Here is a 14,415-nt window from a genome sequence, read left to right as displayed (position 1 = left end):
CTCCCTGCTACTCCAACATTTGTACCAATCACGTCAATACTTGGACACACTGCATAACAGCGTGTCAAACATCTGTCTCGTCCTCACGCTCTTAAGACTTTCATAAATACACAAAAGAGGCAAACAAGCAGAAACCTTTCATCTGTGTACATGATCGCACAGTGAAACTGCAAGTCAGAGTATGAGTTCTGATTTCTGAGAAGATGCACAGAGCTGTAAACAAGTCCTCTGGGATGGAGCTGCAAACAAAACCAGATGGGCAAAAACAATTCACAAAAGAACGTATTCTCCATGAAAATTTGGGACACAGGGGCTTCGCTGCTAACTAGATGCAGAAAGCAGCTGGTGTTAATCTCTCTTTTTGCCATCCCTTCCCTTTAAAGTCATTCAGAAATCTTTTGAAAATGAGAATTAAAGCATTTATTCAGGGTAAAACACAAGTGTTTTATCTGCAGCTCATTTTCATCTCAGAGCAAACAACAAATCACTGGAGATGATGGACTGATGTTCCAACTTGGAGAATTAAGTAGGTTCTCAAATTCACAGGTGCTTTCAAGGCTTTTTCATTGTGGGATATTTGGTATTTTGCGATGAATATAAAAATATATGCAGGCATTTTGACACTCTGCAACCAGCAATGACTTAAAAAAAAAATCAAATTAATGTAATAAGAACTCATCATTTAACTCAAATTGGTAAGTGTCTGTCCCATAAATTAAATAATCCCAGCATTTTTGGTATTTCAGATATTTGGTTCACTTTTACTATAAAAATATGCTGATATGCTATCACCTCTCAAGCCCTCTGGAGACACATAATGCATAGATTTTATAGAGCGTGTCCTCAGCGATTTTCTATCTTCCCTGTATCACTTGACTTTCTTTGTGTTGAGGACCTGTTTCTTTTACATCAGTGTTTTATGTTAAGTTTTATATATATATATATATATATGAAACACTTACTGTTTGCAAGGTATAGCAAGAGGTGTTACTTCCTTTTCAAGACTTACAAGCCAAAAAGGTCTAGAAAAATCAGCATACAAGCTAAAAGATTTGGTTGATACACCTCCTCGGTTTGCCTCTACTTTTTTTCTTTGTTTAAGACGTTGAAAAAAATTGTTGCACAGCACCTGTACACTAGGTGTCCTCAGTGAGCTTTCTGTGTCTGTGTATAACAACGGTGGGCAACTTCAGACCTCGAAGGCTGGTGTCCTGCAGGTTTTAGATGTGTCCTTGAACCAACCCAGCTGATTTAAACTGCTAAATGCCCCCCTCAACATGTCCTGACGTTCTCCAGAGGCTGGTAATGAACTGCTTATGTGATTCAGGTGGGTTGACCCAGGGTGAGATCTAAATCCTGCGGGACACCGGCACTCGGGGCCTGGAGTTGCCCACCCCTGGTGTATAACCTGACTTTCTTTGTTTCAGGCCTCGTGTCTACACAGCTGTCGCTTTTCTCCACTCACTCTTGTATATGTAAATAAGAAGAGTAGTTATATTGACCTGACCAATCTTCCACGTTTCCATTTGGGTGTGTTTTCTTTTAATTAAAAAAATAAGTCCCTATTAGTCAGTTCAAAAGAGCCTTTTCACTAATCTCCTAAACCTTTTCTTTTCAACTAACATCACTTTATTAGTTGTGTACCTTCTATTAAGCTCTATTAATTAGCACATTTTGTTTTTAATGTCTACACTTTAATGTGCTGGGTTGAAAGGAGTAAAAAGAACATAGGAGCAGATGTACTACACTTTATAACTAAAGAGTTGCAACCTGCTTGTCCGGTTCTGGAAACATCCCAATAATTATAATCAGTTGTGGTGTTTTTCTAAGCTTATCTGTAATTATCTAAATGTACCGCAGAGCTTCTTTGTGGTACATTCTTTCTTCTTGGTAGCAGAGCCTTCATCTGATTAAAAAAATGTTCACCCTCTAAACAGGTAAATCTCTTAGTCTGTGCCAAATACTTGTTAAACTCACATTCATCTTTTTATAAATAACAACACTGTCATCTCCTGGCCGGCTGTGGTAATAAACCAGAGGCCTATTGCTATTAGATAAATGTAAGTAAACGGCCCGTTAGACAAATACGAGAGGCTGTTGAATTAGAAAAGAACTTTATAAAGTCAGAGTTAATCACAGTTACAAAGATGATTCATACTGGTCTAATTGTTAGCCAATGTTTAAAAATAAAAACCACTGAATGTGTTTTCGCAGCAAGATAAGCAAAAGTTACTAAACACTGTTCTAACATAAATATCTTGTTTAATATATATTTATCAAATATATATTAACCATAAGTTATCAAATATACATTTAATTTATCACATAATCTTTAAAAAGGTGAAAAGAGAAATTAACATAATAAACGTTTTAAATAATTCATTTTTCAACTAGAGGAAAAAAAACTAGAAAATTTCTTTGTTATTTTGAATTTAAAAAATTTACTCTTTTGGGTCAAAAGGGTTTCGTTTGTTTTGTTAAAGGAAGAACTAAAGAAAAATAAACGTATTTAAAGAGTCCTAGCTTTTGGAGATTTTATTCTGAAAAGAGTGCGTAGTGATTTCTCCAAGAAAGAGGGTGAGTATGTTTAGTTGGAGTGAGAGTGGCGGGGTGCTTCAAATGATGTACCAGTTACCGATTCCGGCCTCCTCGAACTGCACCGCAACAAAAAACAAGCGTCTCCGTCAATGACCGCGCCACCACCGCCTCTGTGCGTTAGCTCGGCGGCTAGAAGAAAGCTAGCTAAGGGGGCTGAACCGGGTCTGCTCCAAAAGGACAACCTAAGTAACAAATTGACAGGTTTTACCGAAAGCAAGACATTTTGTTCGTAAAGGTCGTGGTGAGTATTTTGTTCCCAGACATTTTTCATTTTTCCTTCCTTTTTCTTTTCTTTTTGGATTTTTTTCTACGATGCTTTTTGGACAGGACGTAATGTGCTGGCTAGCGAGGTAGCTGGCTTAGCGGCCTCGGAGATGCTCATCCCCTCCAAAAAAAAAAGAGCACAAACGCTGGTTGTGGTTTTTAGAAAACACGACGCTTTGGATGCCTCTTAGCAACAGTCTCGTCCACTTTTTTGCAAGTTTGTGTAGCTGTATTTTTGTAGTGTTTATTGTGAAGACTTTTCTTTTACGGGACTTGCTGGTTTTTGGCACGCTTTTCAGCCAGCTGGCCAGCTAACATTAGCATGTTAATAACCGCGGCAGCAGCAGCATCCTGATGATTGATTACACGTTATCGACTTCAGATTTGTCAGAATTTTGCAGGTTTTGGTTTTTGCAAGACAAAGAGGAACTGGTCTGATGGCTGTATACTTTTTTTTCATGCTTTTTAATTGTTGGTTGGCTAACGTTAGCCATGCTAGCCGGCTTTGATCCCGGAGGCCAGTCAGGGCCTGTGTTTCACTCTGAGGCCTGCTGAAGGCGCTGTCGGGGTCCAAGCGGGTGTGTTGTGGATGGTTTAGGTAATTTTTGATTATCCCTAGACTTTGCTTTTTTTGCTTCGGCTTTGGGTTTTTTCTGCCCCCTATGGAGTAGTTTTTTTTTTTTTCCTCGTGTTTTTCCCCCTCCCCCTCCCATGATGAAGAGTGATTTTTATTTTTATTTTTCTTCTTGAGTTTGAACGGTTTGGAGTGCCATTGGCTTAAGTTTTTTACATAACGTTACTAATACACATTTGATTAATTAAACATTTCATCTGAACCAGTATTATGGTTGTGTATATGTGTATCAAAAGCAATCCACGCCCTCACATTCACTCCATTTACCCTTTTTATGAGAAAACACAAAGCTTATGGAAAATAAATTTAAACATCACTATTATACAATACTGCGCACAAGTCTCAAACCGCCACTCATTTCTTTATTTCGTGCCAATAATTTATTGAAATGTGTAAATATATAAATTAAAATATGATGTGTATAAATAAATAAAAAAAAAAAAACAAATACAAAAACGTTTTGTAAATTTCAGTTGTTTGGTATGATCACACTTACCTTTTAACATGGCCTGAGTTCGCTCATGGAAGTTTTCTTGGAATTTCTTTTAAGGAGCTTTCAGGAATAGTTCTCCGGGCTTCTTTAAGACATTCCCAGAGCCTCTGCAGTGTTTTTATAAATGGCTGTATGCATGCACTGTTGTACCTCCTTTGTGGTTAGGTTTAAACCAAAAATTTGAGATTTTGATTAATTACTTCAGAAGACCTGTTGCCCCTGGTTTTCAGTCCAGATTCTGTGTAATTTGGCAAACCTCAGACATTTCCCATCCTTAAACATAGCTTCTCTCTTCTTACACAGACCATTTTTGATAAGGTTTCAGTGAGCACTACATGGATAACCTCTGAGATCCAGTTTCAAGTTTTTGCTGGATTCTCTTTATATATGTCTAATTTAAGGATATGATTTTCAGATACTGTTCATTTGCTGTAGCACTACACACCATACGGAGATAGGTCAGGTTTTCACTTAATAGTTCTTTGGGAATCACCTGATTGGTGCAAAATGAACTACATTATCCTTTACATTTTCCATAGATTTGCTAAGTTTTCTGTTACTTGAGTTAGGTTCCTTTCCTATGCTTTTGATTTATAAGCCTGGGTTAAGTGGTTTCATAAAGACACAAACAAACATACAAAAAATCCTCTGGAAATGAGTGTAAAAGCTGCCAGTGTCCAGGGAACAACTCTGAAAGACCTTCAGAGATCCTGGGGAACTATTGGTCAAGACTTCTTGGAGGCAAAGTATAAAGACATCAGGGGTGGCTCGAGACTTTTCCACAGTACTGTTTGTTATGGCAAAAGCACATTTACACTCTTGATTTCATAATCTCTGAATTTGGTGATTATTAGTAATAATAATGAAATCTCTGGTTACCCTTAAAGCTTCTCTAAATAAATATAATTTTCCCTTTAATTTCCCCCTGCTGCTGATGTAATTCCCAGTTCCAGAGTTTTTATTATAACACTACTTGTGTTTAACAGATTATATACTATATATTTTTGGCTGACCTTTGTATTGTGTCCCTTCACATACGCACCCCCGTGAGTACTAATAAATGGATCTGCCCATATTTGGACTAATAACCTTAGCTTAGATAAATTCCAAATTTTAATATTTCAGAGATATGTAAATACCCTGCTCTTCTAGTTTTTACAAGCGGTTCCATCTAAGTCATTGTGACCTTTGTGTCAGTAATCAGCATTAATTTGTGGTTTGTCTAGGAAATGAAAATAAAAGCAAACGTAGCACAGTGTTTTGAAATTCATCCAGCTTTGCTAAACTTGTTGGCATCTCGGCTGCATCTAGAAATGCAAACAAATGTCTAAGCTACTACACCCATATTTCTTCACACACTAGCAAAGCATATGCGGGCTAAGCCAGTGCACTTTCTGTCGATTGATTGCAGTCCCAGGTTTCAATTTGTGTCTGGTTCTGTTCTGTATTCTCACACTTCACCCAGCCTTAGACATTGCAGTAGGTATACATGCATTAGGCTCTACTTGTAGTCTCATACTGGCTAGCTGTCTAACTGTATTTGCCTCATCACTGACTCTTGCACACACTCCAAACAGGTAAGGCTTCGTACAAGATAACCCTGCTCAGCTTGACCGAGGTGTGTTTTCTGTCACCTCAGTATAAGTCGCCAGGGGCGAAGGTGAAGGTCGAGACACCAGCCCAAACTGAACCCAGCCCACAGTCTCAAACATCAGGCAGACGACAGCCCTGCACACAGACGCAATGGAGTGAGTGATGATGAATGAAAACCCCCTCTTCTGTCAGCCAGGGGGTTAATGTTAATGCCACGTAACTGTTTTTATGTTTACTGCCCCTCTCCAGACTTTACACACACTGAGCAATGGGCTTCACACACTTGCTTATATAGTTTACTTAAAATGTTGATTACATATATTCAGTGAGGATTGGGCAGCATTACAGTGCTACAAGAAGCTGTATTTGTATCTACAGCTAAAGCTCTACACCTGTACTGCAGGTTATTAGTTCATTGAAATAAGTCTGGCATAGCTGGGGCTCCATTAACAGGTAAATGAATTATATTAATGGCGAGTGATAGTTTTTTTTTTTTTTTTCTAGTTTCTTTTATTCAAAATCGTGCATTTTAGTTAAATATTTGTTTTACTTTTCTGAAGAAACGCACACCCCTTATTTAATGTATTATGAAAGCACTGACAGGCATACCATAAAATTCAGAAGGAAGAAGGAACAAAGTTGTCATTTTGTTGTTGTTGTCTTTGTGATTATTATGTTTTATTACTCAACTCAGAGCCCCAAGCACTTCAGGCATTAGAATTAGAGATTTCTGGTATGAAACAAATGTCACTACTTCCCATGGGTCTAGCTTTCTGTCCTGGGTGTGTGGTTGGAGGTGTTGACTGTAAGCTTTGTGAAGAGGACGTTTAGTTGCTAAATGTAAATGTTATTGTGAAAATATTTTGCATTAAACCATACAAGATAAACGATAAACAAAGTCCTTTTAAATTTGATTATGCAGATTTGCAGTTGTTGTCAGATGTTTGTTTGCATGTTTTACAATTTGCTTTTAAACTTTTTTCTCTTTTTTTTTTGTGACATGAAAATTATACGACAGAACTACTTAAAAGTACTAAAACAAATGCTCCTTTGAAAATGATTTAAATGTCTGCTACAGTTAGATTTAGTCCATTGTGAACTTTTTACTTTATAATTTATTTTAGGTGATAAATAACAGGCTTCTCAGTTAGAATGAGCCTTTAGTGGGCACCTAAGCAGGAGGCATACTGCTTACTTTAAAGGCAAAGAGTGGATTTTGGCTTACTTGACAGAAAACAGGGTTTTCTAGCCATTAGATAACAATGTTGTTTGTTAATAAATTAAACCCAGATATTTTGATCAAGATTTGTCTTTGGCTATGCCTAAAAGCCCTTAAGAGGACAATTTGTTTTATATCCAGGAAATCACAGTTGAAGAATCACATGGTTCGTGGTCTTAGTGCTTGACTTTGTTTCCATCAGTTTGGATTTCTTTTAGATGAAGAGGAAATGATGCAGCTTTCAAATATTAAGTACATGGAAGCTGGTTGGAATCTAATCAGTTTCAAATTTGTAGAATAAGAAAATATTTGTAGAAAAATGCAGGTAACCAAACTTAATTTCTCAGGAAATCCTGATGAGTCCTTGACACTTTGCTTTGTGACTCGGCAAACGCAGGATCCATTCAAAGGGTCAGATATTTCTCATCCTGCTACTAAATCGGCTGCATATGTGTCTGTGTGTCTTCCTGACAGTCGTTCGCCCACCTCCTCCAGCCTGATGAGCGCCAGCAACGTCACCAACAAGACCGACCCACGCTCCCTCAATTCGCGGGTCTTTATTGGCAACCTCAACACGCTGCTGGTCACCAAGGCAGATGTCGAGGCCATCTTCTCTAAATACGGCAAGATCGTAGGCTGCTCTGTCCACAAGGGCTATGCCTTTGTGCAATACGCCAATGAGAGGAACGCCCGATCCGCTGTCGCCGGGGAGGATGGGAGAATGATTGTTGGACAAGTGCTTGGTGAGGGCTCAGTCTCTGAATTTTCATTTAAAAGGATTTTGCTCTTTATTATAGTCTTATTTAACTAAAATAAACTGAACTTCTGAGCTCATTGTTTGAACCTTCTTAGTTTGTTACCACTTTAAACAGTCACTGTTTGTTTGCTGGGGCTGATAAGTGATAAGTTTTTCCCCCACCCTTCTTGACGCAACCTCAAAGACATTTGTGTCTCCTGAGATCAAAGCAGGGATCTTTTGCTTGTTAGGCTTCCTGGTTAGACCCTGGGAGGAGCTAAGATTTAGTCTCATTTGTTTTTACTCAGAAAACTTATGTTGTTAGGCAGGAATCGTAATATGTCCATCTGCCACCATAAAATATACACACATTTCCCAGTTTAAAAGTTTAACTGCTGGGTGTAAGAGGTTTCTCACTGAGAAGTGAAAAAGTCTACATGCAGTGCAGACTTTGGTGCGTGAGAGCTGGATCACAATTTGCTTTCAGACTAGTCGTCTGTATGCATCCAGTCATTCTGCTGCTCCACAACACTGCGTAATCCATTTGTTGTTTTGTGTGAACAAGTGTGAATGTTTAGGTATAATTTGCTTATTTTAAACAAATGATTTTCAAACATTTCTGCTTAAATATGCATGTGAATTCATTTTCTCGCTACCTGAGAAGATGAGCTGAAATACAGGTTAATGAGGGTCCCTTGGCTGTGAGAATGAAACTGAGAGATGACTCGTAAGACTCACTCAGTGACAGTAACAATGAAGTCTGATAGTGATAGATTACAATACTCAAGGGATGCAAGAGTGTAATTGCTTTACACATTGTCTCACTGCTCTGAAAAGAAATGAAGGAACTAGACAAGTAAAGTACTTTGATGTTTCTAATTTTATTTCTTTTTAATCTCCTTTTAAAATGTTTCCAGTGGTAACAGCCGTAGGCACGAGCAAGCCTGAAGTACATTTGAGGAAAAATGTAACATAAAATCCATTTTGTGTTAATTTTGACTCATTTTGACTTGTCAAAAGAAACACCAAACTTCTCACTCACAAATGTGTGCCATTATTATTTGTAAAAGAGAAAGCGGGGAAGTATGTAGTGCCAGCAGCACTATTGTTAACTACAGTACAAAAATATTTATAAATATATTTAATGTTTATATAATATTTAATAAAAGTGTATTCACAGCAAACCTCTAGTAAAAAAAATTAAACCTTCATCAAACCTGCTATTTTCTGAAGAGAGACTCGTGGCATTGTTAAAAACTTCTAAAGCATTGGTTTCAAGTTATTTGTCCTCTCAATGGGTTTGTGCATTAATGTATAATGTAACTGTCTGGCAGACATCAACCTGGCTGGAGAACCCAAACCGCACAGATCAAAAAGCACCAAACGCTCCGCTGGAGACATGTACAGGTAAGTATCAGCTGCAAACCTGAACAGAAAGCCAGAAATGCCCCCATCACTGTTCTTGATGAGGGCATAAGTGACTTTTGATTTGGCACTAAAGGAAAAACTTGATGTAGTTAGAGAAAAGAAAGAATGCAGTGATACCAGCAAGTCTTCATATTTTTCAACACAAGCTTTCTGTTCTTTTGTTCTTCCACAGCAGCAGCAGCAGCTCCTTTGACCTCGATTATGATTTTCAGAGAGATTATTATGACAGGTGAGTAGATCCCTGACGATGGACGATGGATGAGTGCTTTACACTCACGCACAGTGCCAATCTTTGTTGTTTGTTCATGCTTTGTTGTTTGTTCAGCAGTTCATGCTTGAAGATGTCACTCAAAAATGGGTATGAATGTTATTTGATTAGAAAAAGCAGTAATGCTTCACTTCTACCACTGCTCTGTTCTCATATTCAGCACAGAGTATGTTTATTCATTTTAAAAAAAATTTTAAAACCTCTTGTTTGATAACAGAATGTACTCGTACCCGTCCCGTGTCCCTGCTCCTCCTCCCCCATTGTCACGGGCTGTGATCCCGTCGAAACGCCCGCGGGTCAGCCTTAGTGGAGGAAGCAGCCGGCGGACCAAAAGCAGCTTTTCCTCTTCATCCAAGAGCAGTCAAAGGACTTCCTCATCCAGAACAAGTGAGTCGGCTACCTGGTCCATGCAGCTGTCTGGAACTTCAGCACAACAGTATATTATCCTAAATTCGATCAGTTTCACTGAATACCAAACTGTTGTTGTTGGTGCTGTTATCATCATCAACATCCTGCATAAATCTGCTTTTGTAAAGATTTACAGAGGGTTATTCAGTCAGGCCTACAGACTGGGCAGTGACTGTATGGCCGCACAATAACTAACACATGATGCACCAGCACAACCATAAGTACCGGCAGCAATATCGGCCACTTACAAAGGTCTAAATACATTTAATTAGCATCTGGCTTATCAGACTTATTGCTGGCAATACAAACCAAACCCACTGTGTTGTACATTTTCCTAATTACTTTAAACATTGGGCCAAATAATAATCTTTCAGTAACCTTATACACGTCCTTTGATACGGGGGGCAACTCTCAAAATGTACCCTCGTTGTAGAATAAGGCTTTCTAACTCCCCACCCCCATTCCACAGTGAAAGTGGATGAGCTACAGACCATCAAGAGAGAGTTGACGCAGATCAAAAGCAAAGTGGATGACCTCCTGGAGAGCCTGGAGCGTATGGAGAGGGACCATAGCAAGAAGTCAGGTAGGAGGGACACGGCATGTTTTAATGGGGAGTGCTGAGTGAGGTAAAACTCAGCAATAAATGCCTCCGTGTTTAACCAGATGGCCTGTAAATGAAAACCTACAGTACAGAATGATCTCACACATTCTTTTCTCACAGCTGTAATACAGCCTTAATGGCCTGCTTTTGTTGAAAATGAACTATAACAGCCTCTAAAGATTTCTAGCTTTTATTATATTTTTTCCCAGAGTAGCCTTTAAGTTCATTTAATAGAACAGATAACGGGTCATGAATGTACCTTTGTGTTTGGCAGAAGGTAAGAGTATGAAACCAGAGCCAGGAGAGGTGACTTCACCTCCACACCCAAGCAACAAGAAGGATGACAGCTTGAAGAGGGAGAGGGACAACCAGGATATGAATGACTCTGATGAAGAAGAGGACGACGAGGAAGAGGAGGGAGACCTGCTGGAGGAAGAGGAGGTGAGGTTTGCAAATGGTATTCAGGGGAAAAGGAATAAATGAATATGGGTTTTTTAGGGGGACTTTTTATTCAAATTCAAATTTCAAATCCAGCACTGGACAGACCTGCCATGTGCATCGTGTGGTATCAAGCATCAGACACGTTTGGGATGGGTGAGGGTGGGCGAGTGCGTATCTGTGTCAGTGTACATGCGTGTGTGTATCCGGTGTCCTTTCAACCAGTTAAGCGAAAGTCAGCAGTCCGCAGCCTACGCAGGTGGCCTTGGAAGGATATGTGCGCAGAGACCCACAACAGTCTGATTATCAGGGAGAAGATTTTGTTGTTTTCAGCCAGCCGGCCTGATGGGCCTTTTAGCGACATGGGAAGCCAAATGAGAGAAATGATGTTTTGGTTTAGTGCGAACGAGCTGCCTCCAATGCTACAGCCGGTCTAAATGTCCTTCACTGGTCACCAGGTCTGTCAATTTCCCGCTAAGCTTCTCCAAGATCTTATCCATGTGGCATTCAATAAGGACAGTCTGAGTACTCACAGCCCGCCCCATCGCTTCGATCATAGCAGCCAGCCTTGTGGGGTTTTGAACAGCTCTAACCGCTTTCTTCAGTCTTCGATAAGCCAGGGCCAAGCCAGCTCCGATCGGCAAGAACCCTGTTATTATGGTTCAGAATAGGTAGAAATCTTCTATGTCCTCAATCGACAGTCCCGGGAATCCCAGGCACACGACGTGCCACTTCTACCACCCATCCAGCGTGTATCCAGCAGGTCCCTCCAGGACATTCGGGCTCTCCTTAACCCAGGCTTGTGTTCAGGGGCCAGTGGATCAAATCCATATTCTTTAGGTTTTAGAGAACAAGACTGAGAGACTCTCTGGGATAAAGTTAGACAAGATTACACAAGGGCATAAGAAGCCAAGCAGGAAGAGATGCGTCTGCCTCCATCAGAGCCGACAGCAAATTTTATTTGTAAGAAGAAAGAACTTCATGTTTCAGATTTTCTCAAACTGCTGACATGTGAAGTCATTTTCTGAGAAATTTTATGGCATCGGGTTTTATTCATTCATTCCTCATTACCTTAAAACTGGAATTCATGTGATTTAAGTCCGCTAAGCTACAGTGAGTGCTCACTTGATCCAACTCAAGTCTGTCCCCTTCGCCCTCCGAGTTAATGGTTCCATGTGCCATCATGCCTAAGTATCTCTCAAATGGAAGCTTAGAAAAACCAAGTACCAAGTTTTAAATGTGTGTGGATGTTTTTGTTCCATATCTTACACAAAAGTGCTTTTTCCTGTTTACAAATCTGCACAAAAGGTTGCTCTGACTGAAATACAACTATTAGCTTACCTCCGACTTCTATTGCTGTCCTTGTTAAAACCCATGCAATCTGAATCTGGTGTCTAGACCGAACAGAAAAGCGATGAGATTTTTCGTCAGGTGCATCTTTGCAGCATTGATGCCACCTGTCGTTGTGCTAATTTTAGTATAGTTTCCATGTTTTTCCCAAGGATAGCTGCGTAGTCCACCCCAACTTGTGAGGCAGACCCAGTCATTTTCCATTATAGGTCTGAAATGAGAGTCCACTCAGTTCAGAAGTGCATCGAAGGTTACTCCTAGTAGGTCTTCAGGGGGTTAAATAGGGTTTCACAGTTATTCGATTTAAAATTTTAAATGAGAAGCTATGTAACTGGCAATTCATAAAAAGCTGTAGTTAGTCTACACTGTGCACAAAACGTCTCAGGTTTGAGACATTGATTTTCTAAATCTTTGCCTGCTTTCTTGTGCTTTTCATCAATTAGAAGCGACCCAAGACAGCTACACACACACACACACACCCAGTAACTACACACACTTAGATTAGTGTTTGATTAATGTGGTTACAGTTAGTTTCTATGTGCATCCCTTCATGTCATGTTGCAGTGCAGTGATATAAATTACACTCCCGAGTTCACTAAAAGCCAATCAAATTGGAATTTCTGTCAGAAAAATCAGTGGCACCCCTTAACAAAACACACTGCTATACAGTTGTTTTAAATGGGGGAACTATTCAGACGCCCAAACTAGTTTTTGTACTGTGCTGTACTTGTAGAAGGCCACAGTCATGTGACTTCCAGAGGAACTGTTTAGAGGAACCACTTGTGCATTTGCTTCCTTCTCAGTCCCAGATGTTGCTTGATGATGCTTTGTCAGCAGTGTTAATTTCTGCTTACGGTGTTTATGCTTTCTTGATGTGCTAATTTCAACCTCACCTGCTGCTTTAATTACTACCCCTTTAGATCAACAAAACAATGCAGTAGATAAACTTCATGATTTTTTTTTTTTTCAGATTTATTTAAATTAGTTTTTTGAAATATCTGAATATGATTTATTTTTTCATCACTTATTAAATTGTCTGCAGGTGAAAAGTCAAGAGAGGGATGAGGAGGAGGAGGAAGAGGAGGAAGGCGAGCACGTGGAAGCAGACGATGATGGTGACAGCGTGAATGGAGACGAAGACTCGTAGGCACAGATGACAGCCCCGCATGCGGTGTAGTCGCAGCTTCCAGAAGGACATCGGACTCCTATTTTAACTCTAATATTGTAGATATAGGAAAAAAAACAACACGTACACACACGCACATAAACACACGCATAAGCATGGTGCACACACTCTGTCATAATGTCCCTAAAGGAGATTTTTGTTTGCGTATCTTGCCCGTCATCCGGTACCCCCTATTTACAGGAACTAGTTGTAGGTTTGGGTTTGTTTTTTGTTTTTACAGCGTCGTTACTTGTCTTCAAGAGAAGGCACGAGTGTGGACTGGTGATGTTCTCAGAGACGACAGCTCGACGGACATGTCTTAATGTGAGGGCGAAAATTTCTGTTTAAAAAAAAACAAAAACAAACGTTTTTAGCTTCAGTGTGTTTTGTTTTTCTCATCAGTGAATTAGTTTGGCCTTGTCTGTCTGTATGTTACTGTCAGTTTTTATACTATTCAGTTAAACTGTAAAGGAATAAATTGCAATAAAATATTGAATTTGCTTTTGTGTTTTGTTTGGCTCGACATGGATCTTTTGTATTGACACTACAGAGATGTTCCTTATCTGGCTTTGCTTAATTTAGATGTCATGAATCCCATTTACATGGTTATCACTTCAGTAAGTAACCCAGGGTTTCCTGGTGTAGTCAGAAGCATTTTCAGCATATTTTCAAAGGGAAGAGGGAACTAAAGTAGAAAAACATGAAGTTGAAAACCACAGTTAAAGCATCAGTGTGAGTGTGGGGGATTGGAAAAAGGTTATACAGTTTTTTAGCTCTCTGAATGCACAATAAGTCGAAGCAGGCATGCTGCAGAAGAACAAATCATGTGCAACTCCTGGAAACTGAGGCTATGATTAAAAACTGATCTGAGAAAACTGGACAACAGGACATGGGGGGAAACATTACCAGTTTTGGTTTGGGCTGCTACATTCTGACTATAGGGTCAGAATGTGATTATTCCGGCAGGATAGTGTGTGTGTAACAAAGAAACCAGATGAGATCAAGTGCTCAAGTTCACAGTATTCAAATGTTTCCAGTGTGATACTCAATTTGTGCCACAAAGACTTGGAGCAAGCCCACAAGCAAAAGTAGTTCCAATGAAATACAACACAAGGTGTGCCTATTAAATTGTGCAATGAGCATCTGTTACTGTGACACGTAGCACAACAGCTGCTTTGTTCTAGCCAACTAAGGTATTTTATGGTTTCTGTCAGATGACC

The 14,415-nt window shown here is 39.6% G+C and overlaps 1 protein-coding gene across 5 annotated transcripts; it reads left to right on the top strand.

Annotated features, from left to right (window-relative positions):
* Positions 1 to 2,617: 2,617 nt before the first annotated feature.
* Positions 2,618 to 13,695, top strand: LOC120723607 (heterogeneous nuclear ribonucleoprotein C). 5 transcript variants are annotated; one of them, XM_040015185.1, is made up of 10 exons: positions 2,618 to 2,839; positions 5,629 to 5,737; positions 7,276 to 7,544; positions 8,872 to 8,944; positions 9,138 to 9,194; positions 9,291 to 9,323; positions 9,451 to 9,620; positions 10,111 to 10,224; positions 10,520 to 10,683; positions 13,073 to 13,695. In XM_040015185.1, the coding sequence occupies exons 2-10, from the start codon at positions 5,733 to 5,735 to the stop codon at positions 13,175 to 13,177; spliced, it is 990 nt and encodes a 329-aa protein (XP_039871119.1). In that variant the 5' UTR covers positions 2,618 to 2,839; positions 5,629 to 5,732; the 3' UTR covers positions 13,178 to 13,695. The 5 variants fall into 5 exon arrangements, with proteins under 5 accessions (XP_039871119.1, XP_039871110.1, XP_039871093.1 ...); XM_040015176.1 differs by having other exon boundaries at positions 2,621 to 2,839; positions 9,294 to 9,323; positions 10,517 to 10,683; XM_040015159.1 differs by having other exon boundaries at positions 2,621 to 2,839; positions 10,517 to 10,683.
* The last annotated feature ends 720 nt before the right edge of the window (positions 13,696 to 14,415 follow it).

Source organism: Simochromis diagramma, unplaced genomic scaffold (assembly GCF_900408965.1).
Source record: "Simochromis diagramma unplaced genomic scaffold, fSimDia1.1 OVJJ01000205.1, whole genome shotgun sequence".
In the NCBI taxonomy this organism is placed as follows: domain Eukaryota; kingdom Metazoa; phylum Chordata; class Actinopteri; order Cichliformes; family Cichlidae; genus Simochromis; species Simochromis diagramma.
The sequence above is the reverse complement of the archived record's forward strand: the minus strand, read 5'-3'. Positions and strand labels throughout refer to the sequence as shown.